Below are 21,511 nucleotides of genomic sequence, written 5' to 3'. Positions count from 1 at the left end.
TATCGGCCGATACCGATACCATGCCGATAATATCGTGCATCCCTATTTAAAACAAATCAAAACATTTCCCATAAAACTTGTTCAGACAGATTTTTCTCCTATTGGATCAAAAAGCTTCACTTGAAGAAAGGCATCCTACTTTTTCTCTCTGTTATGAATCGTATTGTGAATAAACACTTGTTAATGAAAATCTATGTCATTTGACTGAACAGGACGCAGTTGAATGAAAAGCACACAGTCCCATGGAAGCTTGGAAAACACAGACCACTCATGTAGTTCTCTTACTCTTTATCTCCTTTACTGCAAAGCATGTGGAAAGAAAAAATCATTATTTTAGTGCCGATCCACATAAACTACTCTAAATTAATTTAATTTGACAGATAGTTTCAACAGCATGGGCATTTTTCCCATCGTGCCTCCCATAAAACTGTTTTTAAAACTGCCTGCACAATTTTTTTTAACCAACTTTTTGCTCTTTATTTTAAAGACTAAAATGTTTAATTTTAGTCATTTGTTGTTAAAATATCCGTTACTCACCTCTGACGGCTGCCTGATGGGGTCACGGGGACAGTGAGGGTTGTAAGTTTGAGGTCCTGAGGGGTGAGACTTAGAGAAATGTCACTCTTTTCCTCGCCTCCCGCTCTCCCTTTTTCATGATCGACATCTTCTATGTTTACAGCTGGGCGAAGGCTGATGCTGGAGCTCTCTGGAGAGTGTGACAAAGTGCATTTGTTTCAGTTTACTACAGGGCAAGTGATGGCACATGTAGTATGCTAGAACTGAGGCAAAACAGAGGTGATGCAAAGATGCATGTTTCTTTGAAGCATCGCAAGGGTGACATCAGGTCCAAAGCAGAGGCAGGGCAGGAGACAGATTAAGCAGGAACTACACTGAGCTAATGCAAGACAATCCATCTGAGAACTGGGACACATATAAGTCTGCCCTGATAATTAAACACTAGATTACTCATCAGTCAAGCTTTTCAGTCTTACTTATCTGGCATCATGGCAAAGTGACCCACATCATTTATCAATAGCAACTGCACAGAGTTTGTTAAACTTGTTAAAATTATGAGAAAGACCGAGGCAGTAAAGACAGTATGCAGCAATTTGCAAAACTCATAACCCCACATTTTATTCACAGTGGAATATACGTAGTATCAATTGTTGAAACTAAGAAATTTTACTCTTTCATTAGAAAGAAGTATTTGAATTTTATGACAGCAACATATCTTGAAAAAGTCGGGACGGGATTGTTAATCACTGTTAAGCATCCCTTCTTCTTTTAACAACATCAGTCTCTACTCATGGAGGAACTGAGGAGACCAGATGCTGGAGGTGTGTGGGTGGGGGTTGTTTCATTCTTGTCTGATGTAGGATTCTAGCTGTTCAACAGCCTTGGTCTTCATTGCTGGATTTTCTGCTGCTGGGAGCATACGTTGTTCTAAAACCTAATTGTACTTTTCTGCATTCATAGTGCCTTTTCAGATGTGTAAGCTTCCAATGCCAGAGGCACTAATGCACCCCCATACCATCAGAGAGGCAAGCTTTTGAACCGTGTGCTGATAACAAGCTGGGCAGCAGTGTTTCAGGCTGGCGTTCACATATGGCTTTTTCTTTGTGTGATAGAGCTTTAAGCTGCATTTGTGGAAGGCATGGTGAATGATTTGTGGAAATGTTTCTGAGAACAAAATCAGACCTGTTTTTAATGAAGTACCACCTGGGGGGTGGCATCCAGTACTTTCAGCCTTAGAGCTCAGAGATTTCTACATATTCTTGAACTCTAGATATTTTGAACTGCAGTTTATGGGGAATTCAAAGTCTTCCCAAATTTTGTTGAGGAACATTATTTTTGCATTGCTCCACTGTTTTTTAGATACAGGTTTTGGCAGAATGGTGATCGTCTGCACATCTTTACTTTTGAGAAATTCAACCGCTATAAAAGGCTCTTTTTATATACAGTCCTCTTAAAGATCTGTTGAGAATTCACTTAATTCACTGCTAAATGTCCCTATAGCTGTTTCTTATTTGCATCATTTACTTTCACAGTTTTTTATAGCCCCTGTCCCAACTGTTTTGAGATGTGTTGCTGCCTTAAATATCAAAAAGACAATTTTTTAAAGATACAATTTCTTACTTTCAGAATTTGTTGTTTTCTTTGTTCCAATGCAAACAAAACAATGGGTTTCTGAAACATGCAAACCGCTGCATTTTGTTTTTATTTGCATTTCAGACAACGTCCCAACTTATTTAGAATTTGTGAAATGAGAAATTGAAGACAGCACAAATGCACAAAACTCCACTCACAACACAAACGAGCTACTTGATGATCTTCACATGTTGCTCACACAACTAAACACACAATTTGTTGTGTCATCTAAAACAAAATTACTGATTGCAAATTGTTGTTTTACCTGAAAATCTCTGGACATAATCAAGTTCAAGTTAGATGACACGTACAGTGAGACAATAGCCTACCAATCACGACTAAGTTCACTAATATGTCAAAATGGTGGACAGTTAATTCTCACTAATGCTGATTCACCTGCGGGTCTTACTGATGAACAGTCTGAGTCATCTTCAATGAAGAACGCTGGATTAGAGAGACAAGACAGCTGCCGGGGTAGGGAGTTGAGCTGTGTCGAAGGTGGGCTGACGATGGGTGGCAGGCGTGGGTATGATGGCACGTTGGGCAAATTAAGGGTGCTACCACTAGGTGAGGATGGAGATGGGGAGCGGGACCGCAGGTGATGAGGAGGAGGAAGAGGTGGATGTCGCACAAATTGGAAGAGTTCTACATCCTGTTCATTCTTGTCTTGCATCTGTTTTTGTTGTTGTAGTTGTTGTTTTTTAGGCATCTTGTGGCATAAGGCTGTTGAGGCGGTTCCGGACGTTTTGGAAGTACTGTTGAGTTCGGCTTGGAAACTGGAAGAGTTTCTGAGGGACACTGGAAAAGCTCTGAGAAAGACTTGACAGACTGGGACCTGCTGATCCCTCTGAACCTTTAGGCAGCAGCTCAGTTACAGTTTGAGCGATGTTCCTCGGGATCTGAGTGAGTCTGATTTGCGAGAACTCTTGACGTAATTCAGGAGGAAGGGAGGGTATGTGCTTAGTAATATCAGAGATCTGGGTTGGTAGCTTAGGAATTTTGGGAGCAGAGATGCCGTTCTCTTTGAAGAACGCGTTGATGTTGCCAAAGCACTCGGAGGTGGGAGGAAAGCGCATCAGGCACTTTTTAAATGTATCACAGCTGACTGAAGCTACAGAGAAGACAGGTTGATAGGCAGTTAGTCAAGAAGAATAAGAGCAAGGCGGGAAATGGATCAAACTGACAATAAAACAATAGCAAAGTTTGTCCAAATAAACGTAAGAAGATAAAATTAAAAAAATCACACCAGCAGTCAGATTTCCTAAAGTGTGGCAGCAATAAAATAAATGCAGTATAAATCTCTTTCTCTGCCATCTAGAACAGCATTCAAATAAACAACTGAAGAGTTCAACACAAGTGCAGACTTTAGTGAGACAGTTGTTTACAGGAAGAATATATCAGACCTTATCACTGTTGTGCAAATAATCCGTAAAAAAATGACATACCACCGCAGCCGTCATCAGTAGCCTCTTCTTCCTACAGTAAAAAACAGGAATAGTTAGATACAGAAGACAAAAGTTTTGGCAAACTTTAACGTTTCCTAAAAAGCATATTTCTTTCTAAAATTTGACTTAAAGAAACCAAAATGAACTGAAGAAGGAAAACGTTACTTAAAAAAAACTTCCTTCACATGCACAACTTAGTGTAAGAAATTGCTTCTTAGATTTTGTTTAAAAAAAAAAAAGAAAGACAAAGTGAACACAGCAGATAGAAACAAATAGTATATAACCATTTCCTAAAGGCAACACATTTGTCTGTAAAACATAAAATAAAAGTTTGTAATAGGCTAGTTTTGTAATGCTCCTCATCCTCACAGTGACACATCCATTACTGTAAATAAAAAGCATTTGAAAATTACTTTTTCACCAGTCTTCTCAGTGTTGCTGCCGTCTGCTTTCTGGGGCTGTTGGGTCACTGGTTGAGCTTCTGGACTGTCTTCCTGGGTCTTGGGTTCAGGTTCTGAAGCTTTTTCTGGTTCAAGACATTGAGGTGGAGGAGGGGAGGTCTCTTTTGGCACTTCTTCCTGCTCTGGCTCTTGAATTTTTTGGAGGGTAAATTTCATGAGACTGACTGCAGATTATTTAAATATAAAGCATTTATTTAACATTAGAACACAACGAGGATGCATGAACTCTATTTTATATAAATGTTCTCTACCTGGTTCCTTGATAGTTGGCTCCTCAGTCTCGACTTTTTCCTCGTCCTGAGATAGACTTTCTTCCTTTCTGCAGGACAAAACAGATCAGACAGTTGAACAATTATTCAAAGTTTCTCTGATATTCAGCAGATAATCACTTTGGGTTTTTTAAGACGGCTGGCAGAATTACAAGAACACATTACAGTGGTGATACTTAAATCAATAAAGAAAAAAAAACTACTAAAGTTTGAGGGTGTGGCACAAAGAAGGAAAATATGGATCAAACCAAGGTAATGAAATATGATTTAATTTCGGATTGATGTTGTGATTGTAACAAAAAAATCTGCAGTTGAACAAAATGATGGAGAGACAAAGAAAAAAGACAAGAAAGCTGTAAATTTGATATAAATTAAAGACTACTTATTGAGTTATATATACATCATATATATATGATGTGTATAAACTGTGATTCCTAACCATAAAAGTGGCTATGAGTGTAAATACATTTTGAGTAATTTAAAGTATCTTTGGTATGGCTTTAGATTATATCTTAATTTTTTTCAAACGTAAGTTTCAACCTATATTAACAAAAAGATATGTTAAAACTAATGCATTAGTTTTAACATGTGTATTTTTATGTCTGATCATGTTCAGACATAAAAATATAATTTAGATGAAAAGAAAAAAGAAAAAAAAAAACACGTTTCAACATTGATAGTTACAGAATAACAAAATAGCCTGATGGAACTTGTAGGCTACAAGCTAAAAACGACCCAGATTCTAACGCGTTTTTCTCTCTGCTAGCTTAAAATTATACCACTTGATGACATAAATATCTCCCACATACCGTTAACTACTTGTCATTTTACTTCTAAATACTTTAACGAAGTTACGAGATAACTAACTGGTTAGTTTCGTGACATATCGGAGCGAGTTATCAATAAAATAAAATACTCACTTTCTCCGTCAAATCACGCGATAATTATTAAAAATCCCACTAAAAATATCAGGGAGCGTTGACAGAAAAAGCAGAAACGTGAACTCGGTCATAAATCTGTCCAAGTAATTACCGTAATTTTATAAATGTCATCAAAACGACGGGGGAAATGCTAAATTTCCCTGTTTCTGTTTTGTTGGTTTACATACGACACCAGTCAACGGATGCAGGAGCGCGCGCTGTTACCGTGGTAACCGTCAAGAGGAGGGGTGAAGGGGAGGAGCGAAGAGGTGGGCTGTTGTCAGGGAAGCTGTGGTTGCTAGGAAGCCATGATGTGATGCTGCTGAGGCAGAGCTCAGGGGATTTTAAGCCTGCCTAAACACTGACCAAAAAACATGTCTTAGATGAACTGTTCATGGATTTAATTAATATGTATGCCATTTTAGACACAATTTAGGATTTTTAATTGATAAAGCAGAGCTAAAACATATTTTTTCATCTCTTTTTTTATATACTTAAAAAAAAATTATACTAACGTAACTCATCTGCACAAGTTTTATCAAAAATATTTGGTTTCCTTTGGCAGACACCTGACAAAATTGCATACAAACACTTCAAGTTAGTTCATTTAGTTACCTAAGATTAGCATTAAAATAAATACAAGTATATATATAAACTATGACTTACAGTACATGTACATCCTTAATAAATAAATTCAAATAAAAAGTCTAATTTATAATAAATAAAAAACTCAAACACCCTACTTTAATATTTGTTTTTATTATTGATTAAATTGTTTGAATTAATGAGACCATCTTTTCAGGCGTGGTTCGTGGTTTGGTTGACTAAGAGCTTTTCTGACTGCTCAAACAGTTGTTTTTGTGTGCTCTCACTGATGACACTGAGTGCACCATTTACATTTTATACTTCCCTAATTATAGTGTTGTATGTTTCTTTAATTTTTTGTATAGTTGTCAACAGTTAACATTTAAATTTACTTAGAGAAGAAAGACTACTGGTATGCTTTTTACACTATTTATTTATTTTTCTATATGCAGCTATACACTGGGTGTAATGAAGTGTTTTATTGGTGAAAATAATCTTCATCTGCTAAAACAATGTGCAAGTTTCTCAAAGTATCTAATGTGTTTGTGCTTTGTTTCATTTTCCCTCTGCCTTAAAGTATAATCCAGCCAATGCCTGCAGCTTACTGTAATTACCTCTGATAACTGATCAGAATAAAACACAAAACACAGTGGTGAGGAAACTCCTAATTAGATGCTTACTCTTTGACATTCCTCTCCTCCATTTTGTTTTCTTCTTCTTCTGTCACCAGTAACCTGCAGACACAGTGAGCATTCAGCATCACAGGTTTTGCAGACAGGCTCACTGTTGGTTTAAATGAACACGGAGAAATTATCTCGTTTTACTCTTCTTCAGGCTCCTCCAGAAGTTCCTGACTCTCTAGTGAGAGTTTGATGGACGTCCCCTCATTGGCCATCTGTCTAACAGCCATCTCTGCTGTCTGCCGGGCCACGTCTTCAGCCAGTCGAGCCATTTCCATCCGCTCCTGAAGAAGCCTGAGGGCACACAGGGAAAGCTGATATGACTGCGCAGAAAATTTAATGTAAACTAAAGAAATTAAATTATCTGCAAAAAAGTGATGTAAATGCTGAGTGCTGAATAACCATTGAAACTTGCTGACTAACCAGGGTTTTAACCTTAAACATGCAAGACTAAAATGAACAAAACAGACTAAAATAAGCAGAATACTAGCTAAAAGCTAACAGCAGCAGAAAGCTACATCTAAAAGCAAAACAATGGCTAAAAATGATCTAAATACACACTAAAGCTAAAATGAACAAAGTGTGTTAAAATTAGCAAAAATGGACTGAAAGTAGCTAAACAGAAGCTAGAGGTAAAGATAGCAGAACAGCAGTTTTAATCAGCTGTAGCTAAATTTAGGGAAATGGATGCTAAATTTAAATCTAGTGAAACAGCTGATAAAAATAACAAAACAGGTTGTTAAAGAATAAAGTAGCAAAACTGTAGCTTAAACTAATACAACCTATGCTAATATAAACAAAGCTGTAGCTCAAACAAATGCTAAAGTTAAAGTCAGGAAAAACTGTAGCTAAAAGCTAAAAGCAGCAAAACTGTCAAAGCTAACTGTAGAAGAACAGAAGACAAAAGATAAAAAAAAAAAAAAGTTTTTTAAAAATTGAAAGAAGCTGAATGACAGCTATAAGCAGCGAAACAATAGCTAAAAGCTAACAGTAACAAAGCAGTAGCTAAAAGTTAGAAACATCAAACTGGTGGCTAAAAACTAAAAGTAACTAAAAGCTAAAAGTTGCAATATGTTTTGAAGGAATTAAGGAGATCTCAGGGTATTTTTGGGGGGGAACTTGTTTCAACTAAAGTTATAAATAAATGTTAACATTTTTGGTACAAGTATAAAAGTGACAAATTTCAAAAGCAATAGCACTCTAATCCAAATCAAGCTGAACTTTTTGACATGAATGGTTAAAACAGTTCAAAGTTTTGTGGAAGTAGTTTGGTGTAGAGCCTTTTTCTAGAACGCCTTGTTTCAGTGACTCCCAGTGAAGAAATATATTTTCAGAATTGATCTTTCTGGTTTTTCTTTTCAGCAATATGCTGCAAATTTTAAAAGCACGTTTAATTTCTGAGTGGCTTTCAGAGAAAGACTACACAGTAAGTTAAATCAGCAAAGGAGTAAACTGGCTAACCAACTATTAGGACAAGCAGGTTGTTTGTCGGTATAGTTTTGTTCACTTAGATATTTTTACTCTCATAATGCAGAAAACCGGACAAGAGAAGTTATATAGTTTTTTTTAACATGGCTACAAATATATTTTATTAGTTAATTTTTTGCTAGTTTTAGTCAAAGATCTGAATGTGGCCCTAGAGCCACAGGGTGCAGACCCTTAAAGTTTTAAATGGAAAAGCATACACATAATTTTCAATTTAGATCATTTTAATAATTATCATTTAATTGTGATCATTTAAGCTCTTTGTTGTTTTGTTTACACCTTTCTTACCTTTCCTCCATATTGGCCAAAGCCACATCTTCAGCCTCCTTCTTGATGCTTTCGATAAAAGGCGTCCAGCGACCCGTCTGGGTCTCAGCATCTTCCTGAGATATCTTTGTCACACTCTCTGATGTTTGCGCCTCAATATTTTTCTGTGTTTCTTCTTGTTGCTGCATTGCGACTGGATGTGTACTCAGAGACTTAGACGGAGCTGAAACTTTGATGTGGTCTTCATATTTCTGCTGGCCCTCATTATCCGACTCCACGTCCTCCAGCACCATGTCTGGATTGAGTTTGGATGAAGCTGAGAAATTAGCATAATGGTCAGTTTATTGGAAATAAATTAAGGGAACACTGCAAACATAATGGGGAATTTGAGATTTTTTTCATTTTGAAACCCTTGTTGCCTTTGGGTAGAAACGACCTATGAGACCCCAGGCCATGCATGTCCTTTTGACCCGAGGGCAGCAGGAGGGTTAAACTGACATGACTGAATGGTGGATTCATGGATCTATAAGGTAGTTTATGTATTTATATTTATGTTTTATGTTCATTCTTAAATTTGTTGTCAAATTAGCACATCGGCACATATTTACAGCAACAAATGGAAAATAAATTGAAGTAAGAAAGCACAAATATTAGGCAAGTAGTAATATTCTATTAAGGAATTTATTTTTTAAACTGTAACTGATAAAAAAGTAATGTATTATTTGTGTTTTCTTCTTTCTCTTGTTGCCAGAATGTTTTTCTACTATGTTAAACTGTGTAAGTCTACAGGTGTATGCAAGAAAAACATCACCAAGTCAAATTATTCTTTGTCTGTTAAATTTTCTTCACATTTCAACTAATTAAACAAAGGCGTTCTTTTCAGATAGACACGCCAAAACAATGATAAGAGTGTCTGCCGTCTGGAAATCCCTCTTCAGCTTGGTTCAGCTTGGAATGTATAAATACTGGTTTCTGTGTGTCCATGTCAGAGACATGTTGCTCATGCTGAAAGGATGACACTCTGTGTTTGAGCTGGAGGGTCATGTGTACTTGGATGTAAGGGCAATATCTCTCCAGGGTGGGGGTGGGGGGGCTTGCTCAAGGGCCACCCATATTTTGATGTAATGGTCAGGGGATTCAAACCAGTGACCTCCCAATCACAGGCTCGCCTTCTCTAATCTCTGCACCATTACTATCCTAAAAAGTTGTTCTCTGTTTCTTAAGCTTTTTAAAGGGAGTTTCACAAAATCTTATTAGTGTGCTTTGTCAAGTATTGAAGCAAATGATCATTATTTTGTGTTATTGCATCTTTTGTGGTGGGTAAACAAGCTGTGAAGTGTTTGTGTGTGTTGCACTGTCCTACTGTCGTTAGTGCAAACAGTCATTTTGTGCTTTTAGGTCTTTTAGTTCTGGTGAGGAGTCTTTTGTCTTTGTGTAAAGAACCATGACTGAGCAGAGGATTCAGTTATCAAGGTTAGAGTAGGTAAAGTATGTCATCCATCCATCCATCCATCCATCCATCCATCCATCCATCTATCCATCCATCCAGCCATTAGCTTCTGCTTGTTCCGAAGTCGGGTCGCTGGGGCAGCAGCTTAAGCAGGGAGGAGGCCCTGACATCTCTTTCCACTGTCGCCTCTTCCAGCTCTTCTAGAAGGATTTCAAGGTGTACAAACAAGAGACATAGTCTCTCTAGCGTCTCCTGGGTCTTCATCATGGTGACCTCCCAATTGGACATGTCCAGACCACCTCATATAGGGAGGCATCCAGGGAGCATCTTTACCAGACACTCCAATCACCTCAACTGGCTTTGTCAGGGAGAGTCCAGCTACCCTGCAGAGAAATTAATCTCTGTATCTGAGGTCTCTTTCTTCCTGTCACAACCCAAAGAACTTGACCATAGGTGATGATAGGACCGTACTCTGACTGGTAAACAAATAGCTTCACATTGGAGCTCAGCTCCCTCTCCTCCACACAACGCTTGTTAAAATAAATAATAATAATTCACCAAGGCAGCTTTGCTCAGGCCTTTACTCTTGTTGGTTAATGAAGCTCTGACCTTGTAGCTGTATGTTAAAATTGTTTTTTTTTTTTTTATTTATTAACACATTTAGCTGTAATTATTTATTTCATACTTAAATGAAAGATCTTGTGATGGTTGTGTCTTGGGAAGTAGGTGGTATTTAAAGCCCTACATTGCGAGCCCTCAAACTGGTTTCAAGAAAGCAACATGGCAGCTTTCGTAAAACAGTTCCTGCTGGCATCATTTCCCAACACTGAGAAAATGTGACAACAATATGGTCTATTAGTGCAACATGTCTATGATCTGCAGTCAGAGCAGATTGCTGTGCGGTCCAAAGAGACCAAAGTGCACAACCTCAGATGACATCTTTATTATTTTATTTTTTTGCATATACATGCAGTTTAAAAGTGATTAAGTTCAACATTGATGACATAGTTTAAAGTTGTTTAGATGTGCACAGAGCCAGTGAACGCATCAGGATTCTCCTCTGCTTGAAAATTGTGCAAGTGCAGATCATTCACACACACAATGTAAACAAGTTCATACAATGGACTTTTTTTTTTTACTTTTCACTTACTTTAAAGTGTTCATGTGTTTACTAGATGCTCTGGATGACTAAATCTTTCCTGGGCTTTTCAAACTGAGGAACCAAAGCGCACCACAACTTCAGACCACAGTTCACAGTTCAAGTCGATGAAGCAGATCTGGTGCGCCGATGTCACTGCATCGACTTTTCTTACGTTTGTTTTATTCAGCTTCATTTGAAGCTGTGGGAAGGTTTTCACTGGGAAATGATTCACTGGACCCTGAACTGAACCGGTTGACCATTTCCTGCTTAATTAATTGTGACCAACTGTCAAATAAAGGTTTAAAATATTCCCCAAAAATGGCTTTAAAGAATCATTGTTGCACATTTATTAAGTCCCTAAGGTGAACATATCTTTCTTCAAGGACAAAAAAAATATTTAAACTTAGAGATCAAACTTTAATAAAATATTTCCTCTACAACAAATCAGGTATAAATTCAGACAAAACATTATACTCTGATCTCATACAACATGAGAATAAATTAGCTGCCACTTAAAGGGATAATTCAGTCATTTTGAAGTGATGTTCGGTCTAATAGTTATCAGTGATCAGCTCTTTATCAGCCGTGGCATCAGTCGTAGAGCAAGGAGCGTGAAGAAAGAGGCAAAAGTCTTCATCCAGGTTATGCTAATAGCGAGTCAAATGAGAGACAGGTGCCTCCAGAAAGGTTTTCATGGGGTGGTCATGTGGGGTCACAGAAAATCCTGAGGTGGCACTAAAACTTATGTTGTTGTCAAACAGTATATACAGGTTATTTGACAAATGCAACAATACTGGAGCTAATGAGTCCCCTTCTGGTATTCAAAAGTTTACTTTAGTTTATTTATTTATTTTTAATTTTTAATTTACAGTTGGTATTATTTAATGAGAAAAACCATTGTCCTTTTTCAACTTATTGAAGCTTGTAAATAAAAAATCAATAAAAAAAGCATAAATCCTCCTCAGACTCTGCATCATAATGCTGAAGACATTGGTTTTAGAGCGACTGTACTTCTTCAGGGGGACTAAATTTTAAGTTTTGTTTATATTTTTTGTATAAAATGTATATGTACATTTTCTTGTTCATGAATGAGGGAAAAATGGAACGTGAGATCGATAGGCAGATAGGTGCAGCGTCTGCAGTGAAGCGGGCGCTGTACAGGTCTGTCGTGGTGAAGAGAGAGCTGAGACCAAAGGCAAAGTTTGCAATTTACCGATCGATCTACGTTCCCACCCTCATCTATGGTCATGAGCTTTGGGTTGTGACCGAAAGAACGAGATCACGGATACAAGTGGCCGAAATGAGTTTTCTCCGCAGGGTGTCTGGGCTCTCCCTTAGAGACAGGGTGAGAAACTCGATCATCCGGGAGAGACTCAGAGTAGAGCCGCTGCTTCTCCACGTTGAGAGGAGCCAGTTGAGGTGGCTCGGGCATCTGTTTAGGATGCCTCCTGGACGCCTCCCTGGTGAGGTGTTCCGGACACGTCCCACTGGGAGGAGGCCCAGAGGAAGACCCAGGACACGCTGGAGGGACTATGTTTCTCGGCTGGCCTGGGAACGCCTCGGGATTCCACCGGAGGAGCTGGCCCAAGTGGCTGGGGAGAGGGAAGTCTGGGCCTCCCTATTTAGGCTGCTACCCCCGCGACCTGACCCCGGATAAGTGGAAGAAAATGGAAGGATGGATGGATGTACATTTTTAACTCCTGAATGACCAAAAACAATGTTGTTGTTTTTTTTACGTTGATGCTATGAGGTTATGCTAATCCTAAATGGCTAGGGGAAATAAAAAGTGTAATCTAAGCAAAAGCTTGGGCCTCAAAAGGATATAACTGTCAGGCCAAGTGGGGCCAGTTGGGGGAGGGCACTTGTTTATTGGGGGGGGGGGGGGGGGATTGCCCCCACTGGGCCCCCCTTGGTGTCGCTCCTGAATGAGTGTCAGTATTTTGCTGTTTTTCAGGCTTATAAAACAACTCTTTTTCAAAAATGACACTAGTGTGAAAGAAGCTTATATTTAGCTTATTTAATATGATCCTTTAGCTAATATTAAAGCTTTATGACTTTGCTTAATGCAGTTTGTTTAGGTCATCACTGTTTTTTCAACCTAACAATGTCAGTGTTACTTTGTGAATATACACAAAGTTTATCTTTGCTCAGCACACATGCATTTCCATAGTAACATGGACTTTTGTCTCTTTCTTCATACTCCATGCTTTATGACTGACATCATGGCTGATAAGGTTTTAACTATTTATAACTATCAGACCAAACATCACTTCAAAAATGACCGGACCATCCCCTTTACCCATTTTTCAAAAAACTATGTACGGTGTGTTGAGAAAGATTTCTTCTTTTTTTTTCGGGAATCTACATTTGACTTTGTGAACAATTTACAATCATTTTTGTTGTCGTTAGTTCACTGCTTGTTTTCTGCTAACATGAATATATAGTGGACCTTATAATAAATTAAAGCACAAGCATCCTTTATGCAGTCTGACACCTACAGCAATGACCAAACATTTCTGTTAATCATAAAATGTGCAAATTAGAGTTACAAACAAAAATAAGCATTATTATGCTAAAAAAAAAAAATAACACAGTGCATAGTCTAGATCCATTATTTAGTCAGAAATACTTCTTATAAAACTGTCCTGAGATCATTAGAGCAACAGCTGCCTGAAACCTGTGAGCTGATCGTTATAGTTCTCCCCACACTGTAACGTTTTATTGGTATCTATCTGTAGGAACCGGAGCGTCCCCCAGCCGTCTCCTCCTGCTGTTCAAGGGGCTCGCAGCACCTTCCCCCCTGAAACAGAAGGAGAAGAGGGACTGAGTTAGGCTCCGGCCGTCCGACCAAAAAGGCTCTCCAAAAACTATGAGGGGGAAAAACAAGATGGCGCAAAACAAAAGTGCAATATTTTACAAACAGCCCACCTCTAACTGGAGTTCCATTTAATTTTACAGGTGTTTGTGCTCATTTGAAACACTCGCAAAGTAATCAATAGATGTATCTACAACTGAATATTTCTGGTCAACTCGATTTAAGATGGCCGTCACAGCCAACGGACCTCAGAACACAGTAAAATACATGTAACTCAGTCTGTGTTATAAATATTGTGCAAAATTTTGGTGTGGTAGTAGCTGAGACTGATACCCAACAAGCGCATATAAATTGTGCAGGATTTTTGTCATTGATTATTTGGAGTCAATGTTCTCTGTCTGTTAGTAAAATATCCAATAAATCAAGTATTGGATTTTAATGACATTTTCAGGATTCAATCATTAGATGTACATATACAACTATTTAACTTTTGGAGTCTATTTAATTCAAGATGGCCTCCACAACTGTTTGACCTCCAAGAATGCATAAATGACTATAATTTAATTGATTTTACAGATTTTGCACCTAAATTTAGTTTGGTTGTATAGCTGAGAGGCATTCACAACATCAACTACAAGTGCTACTTTTTGTGCAAGAATTTCATTTAAAACTTTAGCAACAAATGTTGAAGTCAACCCTGTTTGTCTGTTAACTAAATATGTTGTGAACCACCAAACAGATTTTAGTGAAACTTTCAGGAAATACTCATTGGCTGCACATTTACAGCTGATTAGTGTTTAGAGTAAATCTAATTTAAAATGGCCACCACAGCTAATCAACTTAGCTAACCGGGAAAAAAGGCTCAAACTTAGTCAAATTTGCAGACAATGAGTTCATTTTTAGCGTGGTAGTAGCTGAGGGTCATTTACAGCACATACTCTGAGCATGACATCTCATAATATTGCATAAGATCATATATAACTTTATAATGGCTGCATAATGTAAAATAATCTTAGTCTAAAATTCAGGCATGAATGGCAGCGGGCATGTGCGTTCTTGTTTAGTCTTTAATAAATATTTGTTGCTGGAACCGTGAATTGTGGCAAGAAACTGCAGTTCAAATTGTTTTTTCGTTTCTTACTTTGTTGTTGTTGTTTCAGGAAGTTCAAACTCACCTTTCTGCAGGACTTCGGTTGCAGTCTAAAGTACAATTTGAAGAGAAATGCAATATATGTCAGCACTTGTAAAATATAAAAATCATAGTAACATGATGTGGGACAGTAAGAGTTACCTCAGCATCATCTTTAGGTGGAACAACAAGTTGAGGCATCTTCAAACCCAGTCCTGACACAAACCAGTCCACCACTCTGTGGAGAGGAGGTCAACATGCATGGGTGGACACATTAAGCGCAGTTATCTTTCATTTTCATGGTGGAGACTTAGCAAAGCAAGAATGTACTAAGTTTTAATATCTCAAGTGATCAAGAAGTGGAAATCTTTAGTGAAATTTACCAAACTCTATTAAAATATAAATGATGAAGAACAAAAGTACGGCACTTTATCTAAACAAATAGTGACCCAGCGTCATTGTATGAACTGTGTTTTGCAACTGCTTTATAAATGAATGTTGATGCTTCATGAAATGTTCACAAGCTTATAAATAACTTCTGTATTAAGTGTTAATAAATCTTTTGTAAAAGGGGCTCTTATTGTGTAGTGGTACCCTTTAACTCAACCATCATGCACAACTAACAAAAAAATTCAGTTATACTTATTGCTTTTTTACAGGCTGCTTTGTCTATTTATGCTTATCTGTCTGCAAAACAGTTGAATCAGTGACCTGCAGTTCTTTTTCATTTGTTTAGAAATCCAAACATAAGTGAAAAAAGTGTAACATTGTTCCTTATTGCTGAGAAAACAGCTGACATGCATGAAAAAATGCCTGAAAAAAAACTTTTAATCTCACAAGGGTGAGAACTGTTTCAGCATTTTGATTTGATTTATGAAAATAGAGTCAGAGATGCAGGTTTGATCCTGATGAAAGGAGAGAGGTATTCCTGAAGATCTAGGTTGATTCTTTCTCCAAATTTGATTAAAATCCAACTTCTTGTGTCACAATCAGTGTTCTGACTCATGAGCGTGGATCTAAACGTACCCAGAGGCTTTGCCGTCAGTATCCAGAGAGATTCCACTGAGAGACTCAGGTGGTGGAGACAGAACTGAAGAGACAATAACACACTTGTTCTCAAAAAAAGTTAAAAAAAAATGCAATAGGAGCACTGAATGACTTTAATGAAAGAAGCTAAAGCTGATTTGTTAAAGCTAGAACAAGCAGACCACTGGCTAGAATTAACAAAGCACTAGCTGAAGGCTAAAAGTAGCAAAAAGCTTGCTAAAAGTTAATAAAAATGTAACTAAAAGTTACAATAAGGTAGTCAAAATTATTAAAAAGCATGCTAAAAGCTGGAGTAGCACAAGAGTAACTAAAGATAACACCAGATAAACACAGTGCAGGTTTCCAAGAGAACAATATGAGAAGGAAATGAAGAGATTCCAGTGTGTTTCTATCGTGAAAATATTTTAAAATAAAGTTAAATTTTAAAAAGTATCAAAGTTACAAAGTTACAAAAACAAAAGTTGTAGCTCCCATCTCCCAAATGAGCTAAACCAGGACTATTCAACTGGTGGCCCACGGGCCACTTCCGGCTTGCAGGTGACTTCAGTCCGGTCCACCAATGAGTTCATTAAAAAAAAATATATATATATATATATATATATATATATATATAAATACATATACTAATACTGTATTGTAAATAGTCTGTCCTTGTCAATGTTCCAACACATACTGAACAATTTTATTGATATTGTTTATCTTATTTCTTCATATATTGTTTTTAACATTTAGGAACTTTTGTGTGCATCTTTGTATCTGTTGCTGCTGTTACACTTGAATTTCCCACTGGTGGGACAATAAAGGCTGTTTCTATTCTATTCTATTTGAAACCTGATTTACTTTTGTCGATGGAAGAACGGGAGGATTTGGGTGCCGGTTCTGTGGGTACGGCACCAGGGGGCAACACTGGCTGAGGGATTATCTGCTTGATCCAGTTCTTCATCCTGCAGGAAAGGAGGAGAAAGGTCAAAGATTAGGTGGAGTAAACGAGTCAATGAGCGCGGTCAGGCTCTAAACTAACTGTCCCACTGTGCATGCAAATAAAGCATCAGGGCGAGGAGCTGTGGAGGTGTTTACCCTCACCTGGGTGTAAACTGAGAGGTCAAGCTCTCCTCTTCTAACCCCTCGTCTTCTGAAACCACCTCCACCACGGGGATGTGTGGAAGAGGGTCATATTCTGAACACACAACCCAACAAGTGATTAACCATGAGGTGCATTCTGTTAAGATTATATTAACAGTTACTTATCATCAGTCTTTGTGAAAACAGCAAATATCACCATGATTTGTGAAACATACCTGGCATCGCTGCTACTTCGTATACCTGTAACGGCACAAAAACAAGCGTTAACAATAAAATCAAAGACACGATAAACGTTCCTGTATTGAAAAAGAGCTTATTTTTCTGTATTTTGTCTAAATGTGTGATAAATTATGCAAACACCATCAGTTTTAAACATCCTGATGTGAAAGCAGGTGGTCTGAATGTTGCAGGTACGACGGTTCTTAATCACAGAGTCTGGTTTGTAACGGAGTAAAATTAGCAAAGGGCTTTAACTTGGATAAAGCGCCCCTTTAAACTGCTTTCTAACCTTAATCCGTGCACATGATTAGTGTAACGAGCCTGCGAGGCCGAGTTAGGTTGCTGCAGTCAAACAACACGCAAGTCACAGAAATAATCCTCTGTTTAGTGGCCGACTTACAATAATTGGACAACCCATGGCGTCATTACCACCTGACGACAAAATGCAGAACAATAATGTTTTTTATGACATTTTTGTCCAGGTCTGTGTGTGTGCACAGGATGAAACACTACAACTGATTAACTTTTGGAGTCAACCCAACTAATAATGGCCACCACAGTTAATTCAACTTAGCCAACAGAAAAATGGCGAATAACTCAGTCCATTTAACATATAATGAGCTAAAATTAGTTGTGGTAGTAGCTGAGAGTCATTTACAACACACACTCTGAGCATACTGTATGTTTCGGACTATAAGGTGCACCGAATTATAAGGCTCACAGTCGATTTTTGAGAAAATGCAAGGATTTTAAGTGGAGCCCTATAGTCCGAAAAATACGGTAATTTGTTTTTACGCTTTGACACAAATGGCAAAATCCTTATTTTTCACGAGCTTAGTTTAAACTCTGGCATTAAAGGTGGCGGGCGATAAGCATTCCTTCAAAAGAACGGTGGTTGTTTATTATTTGTACCAATTTTAATAAACGTGTTAGCTTTCTAATGTTCTCGGAGCCCCCACCTCTGTGTGCTCTTCTGCTGTGTTTTTGGTGTCGTTATTATCTCGGTACTTCTCGTCAGGCTGGGGCAGCACTTTGGTCAGACCCTGAGTGACCCAGTTGATTACTCCGGACCTGAGGGAGGACCAGCTGTGAGAAAAACTTCAGCTCTGCACATTCTGACAGAAATATTCACTGGAAGCATAAAGGTGTGGTACCTTTCTCCATCCTCCCCTGGCTGTCATACAAAGAAGAAGAAACAATGGAGGAAACAATTAGACAAGTGACATCATGGATTGTCAGTGTTGCTGACAGATGTTTAAAATACTGTGCAAAAGTATTAAACAACTCCTCATTGTTTTATATGTCGTTTGTAAGAAGCCAGAGTTTGTTGTAATCTTTTAAAGTGGTTTTATTAACCAGGCTCTCTGGAGTTTTTCATTGAACTTCAGCAGCTTTTTCACTCATTTTCTGTCCAGTTCTCATATCTGACCATGACAGTATGAAGGGTTTGGTTAAAAATCAAGAGAAAAGTGGACAAATGGAGGACAAAATAAAAGGAGGCATAAAAATACCACTTACAGCAAATAAGCAGTATCTGAAAGTCATCTTAAAGAAATACTAAAAAATTCAACAAAGATCTAACACAACTTAAATGATGCATCCTCTTTCAATGGAGAATAATCTTGTTTATGTCTGTTAAATAGAGTTTTCTGTGTTTTTTTTAATAGATTTTATTTATAAAAAAAGGAACAAACTGTGTTTCTGTTGTCAGTAAGCAAGTGCTTAAAGATCCAATTAAAATTCCCTTCTTGTCTTAAGTGTCTGTTTTGTGTTCACACAGCACATTCTTTGAGTTAAATATGCTATTTATGTTCACATCTTAGTGCTGGGAAGCCTAATAAAAACCTTTTCCTCTAAATTTATAGTTTTGGACTGAAAATGGGTAAAAACGCAGATAAAGTCCAAAAAGAAAAACTTTGCAAGGCTTTTGGAAAGCCTGAAAAATAACGAATCAAGACCAGAAAGTTTGGCTTCTTGTTTCCCAAACTTTGCTCAAGTTGAAGTAAACCCTCAGAAACAAAGCAGACTTTAGATTCACCCAGACTCACCCTGGAGTCTGAATTGGTCCTGCTGAGTAGAGAAGATCCAGGAGGCTGGGGCAGGGTGCTGACGAACCCGTTGGACAGCCAGCTGATCACTCCGCTGTTGTTCTGACTGTGGAGAAGGTGAGCAGCCTTAAATACACACTGGTGGATTTTAAGAAGCTTGTGCAAAAAATAATAATAATAATAATAATAAGTTTACCCATTCTCCAAAACTACTTCTGTCTTTTTCTGTGTCTTCACTGTAAGAAATAAAAGCATTTGGATTTAAAATATATCATTCAATCTAAAAGAAACAAATAGTAAAGTTGTACATTATCCTCACCCTCGTTGTTCTTTACAGGCTCCTGTGAGATTAAAAAACACATAACAAAATGAAATAAAACCCACAAAAATGATCATGTACAGTGTATTTCAGTGATATCTTACAGTCTTGACTGGTTCAGCAGCCCCTGGAGTTTCAGCAGGTTGAGGAACCACTTTCACCACCCAGTTAAACATCCTGTTAAGACAGAGTCAGCTTCTGAAGAAGACCTTTCTGAAAAATGGTTTATGATGCTGATGATAAGGAGTTTACAACGTTCTCGTTAAAGGAGAGCCAGCTGACCTCCCAAAACACAAAATGGATAAAACTGTTAATTTGACAGAAGTTGAGCTGAGTTCATGTGTGATGGTAGCTGAACAATTTAATGATGCACGTTCTTTTAACAAACATTATAGCTCGTGATGGGAACGCAGCAAACGTTAGACTCCATTAGGAGGCTGAGGTGTCACTCTGCTCAGGTGGAAGAACATCAGACAGACAGACGGGCAGACAGACGGGCAGACAGATGGACAGACAGACAGACAGGCACAGACAGACAGACAGGCAGGCAGGTAGGCAGACAGACAGACAGAAAGGCAAAGGTACAGACAGACAGGCAGACAGACAGACAGAGATACAGATAGACAGAGGTGCAGACAGAGATACAGACAGACAGACAGATGTACAAACAGACAGAGGTACAGACAGATGGGCACAGACAGACAGACAGAGATACAGACAGGCAGAGATATAGACAAACAGACAGACAGAGGTACAGACAGAAAGGCACAGACAGACAGAAAGGCAAAGGTACAGACAGACAGGCAAACAGACAGACAGAGGTACAGACAGATAGGCAGACAGACAGACAGAGATACAGACAGACAGAGATACAGATAGACAGAGGTACAGACAGACAGAAATACAGACAGACAGAGGTACAGACAGACAGAAATATAGACAAACAGACAGACAGAGGTACAGACAGAAAGGCACAGACAGACAGAAAGGCAAAGGTACAGACAGACAGACAGACAGGCAGACAAACAGACAGACGGACAGAACAAGGACACCTTGACCAGCCCTGAATATTGAGTCAAGACAGACAGACAGGCAGGCAGGCAGGCAGGCAGAGACAGGCAGACAAGCAGACAGACAGGCAGACAGACAGGCAGGTAGAGACAGACAGACAGGCAGGCAGGCAGGCAGGCAGGCAAACAGACAACTCTTGGTAATTCCTGATATTCTGTCTCTATCAGAGGAGCCTAATCTCAAATACAGTATTGGATTAAATCATACAGAAAATCTACCAAACATCTCACTGCTGAAAGTCAGAAAACATATGTTCTCAACCTAAAGGATTATATAAACTCTATAAATGCAACACAAGAGGAAAAACAATACACATTTTTCTTTTGACTTCTTGTTTGTGCAGTTTTTAAGTCTTCTGTCATTAAATAGTCTGAACAGTTCACACTCTCACCACAAAAAGCTAATTATTCCATCCATCAAGTTCTGCATTTTTTTACACACTCTCTAATTCTGCAGCAGTTTTACCTTCAACTCTGAATCAAACGCTCTCTAATTTCAGATGAGCAGCTTTTAATTTCCATCCCTCAAGTCTTCCATGAGTTTGTGCCTGAACTAGTTTTTCTTACCTGCGTATATCTACAGGTGGTTCTGCATGCCGGTGACTCAAAGATCCAGAGTGCGGCACAGACCGGCCCAGATTTCCACAGCGTCTGCCTGGAGCTAACGGGATTATCCTGCAGGACCTACCTGAAGGTCACGGCACAATCCTGCTCTGTGAGCGACCGCAGATTAACAAGAAAGAAATGTGTTGTTGCTCTTTTTCTGAAATGTAAAATCACTTTTTGCTTTGGAAATTCCAAACTGAGTTCTCTATAAAACTGCTGCTCTTCAGGCTAACTGGAGGGTTTGCAAGTTATTAATGTAATTTTTAAATAATTTTGTAAAGAAACAAGTTTGCCCTTAAGTGTTGAACTAAAAAAATATTTCTC

The 21,511-nt window shown here is 38.3% G+C and overlaps 1 protein-coding gene across 1 annotated transcript in view; it reads right to left on the bottom strand.

The window, feature by feature from the left end:
- The window catches only part of LOC119416190 (cyclic nucleotide-gated cation channel beta-3), a 32,407-nt gene extending 11,169 nt beyond the window's left edge, over positions 1-21,238 (bottom strand). Inside the window, exons 1-21 of the mRNA XM_037683387.1 lie at positions 21,149-21,238; positions 19,616-19,688; positions 19,512-19,533; positions 19,389-19,428; positions 19,193-19,298; positions 18,299-18,318; positions 18,104-18,215; positions 17,141-17,165; positions 16,926-17,019; positions 16,683-16,786; positions 15,822-15,885; positions 14,958-15,033; positions 14,842-14,866; positions 8,282-8,576; positions 6,653-6,802; positions 6,509-6,562; positions 4,306-4,373; positions 4,007-4,182; positions 3,594-3,624; positions 538-706; positions 286-300 (exon numbers count right to left, since the gene is read on the bottom strand). Of these exons, the coding sequence (XP_037539315.1) occupies positions 286-300; positions 538-706; positions 3,594-3,624; positions 4,007-4,182; positions 4,306-4,373; positions 6,509-6,562; positions 6,653-6,802; positions 8,282-8,576; positions 14,842-14,866; positions 14,958-15,033; positions 15,822-15,885; positions 16,683-16,786; positions 16,926-17,019; positions 17,141-17,165; positions 18,104-18,215; positions 18,299-18,318; positions 19,193-19,298; positions 19,389-19,428; positions 19,512-19,533; positions 19,616-19,687 (1,718 nt within the window). The 5' untranslated portion in view covers position 19,688; positions 21,149-21,238. The remainder of the gene's footprint in view (positions 1-285; positions 301-537; positions 707-3,593; positions 3,625-4,006; positions 4,183-4,305; positions 4,374-6,508; positions 6,563-6,652; positions 6,803-8,281; positions 8,577-14,841; positions 14,867-14,957; positions 15,034-15,821; positions 15,886-16,682; positions 16,787-16,925; positions 17,020-17,140; positions 17,166-18,103; positions 18,216-18,298; positions 18,319-19,192; positions 19,299-19,388; positions 19,429-19,511; positions 19,534-19,615; positions 19,689-21,148) is intronic.
- Positions 21,239-21,511: the final 273 nt, after the last annotated feature.

This window comes from Nematolebias whitei, chromosome 10 (assembly GCF_014905685.2).
Source record: "Nematolebias whitei isolate Nwh7 chromosome 10, NemWhi1, whole genome shotgun sequence".
Classification (NCBI taxonomy): Eukaryota; Metazoa; Chordata; class Actinopteri; order Cyprinodontiformes; family Rivulidae; genus Nematolebias; species Nematolebias whitei.
Note: the sequence above shows the minus strand (reverse complement) of the source record. Positions and strands in the feature narration are given on the sequence as shown.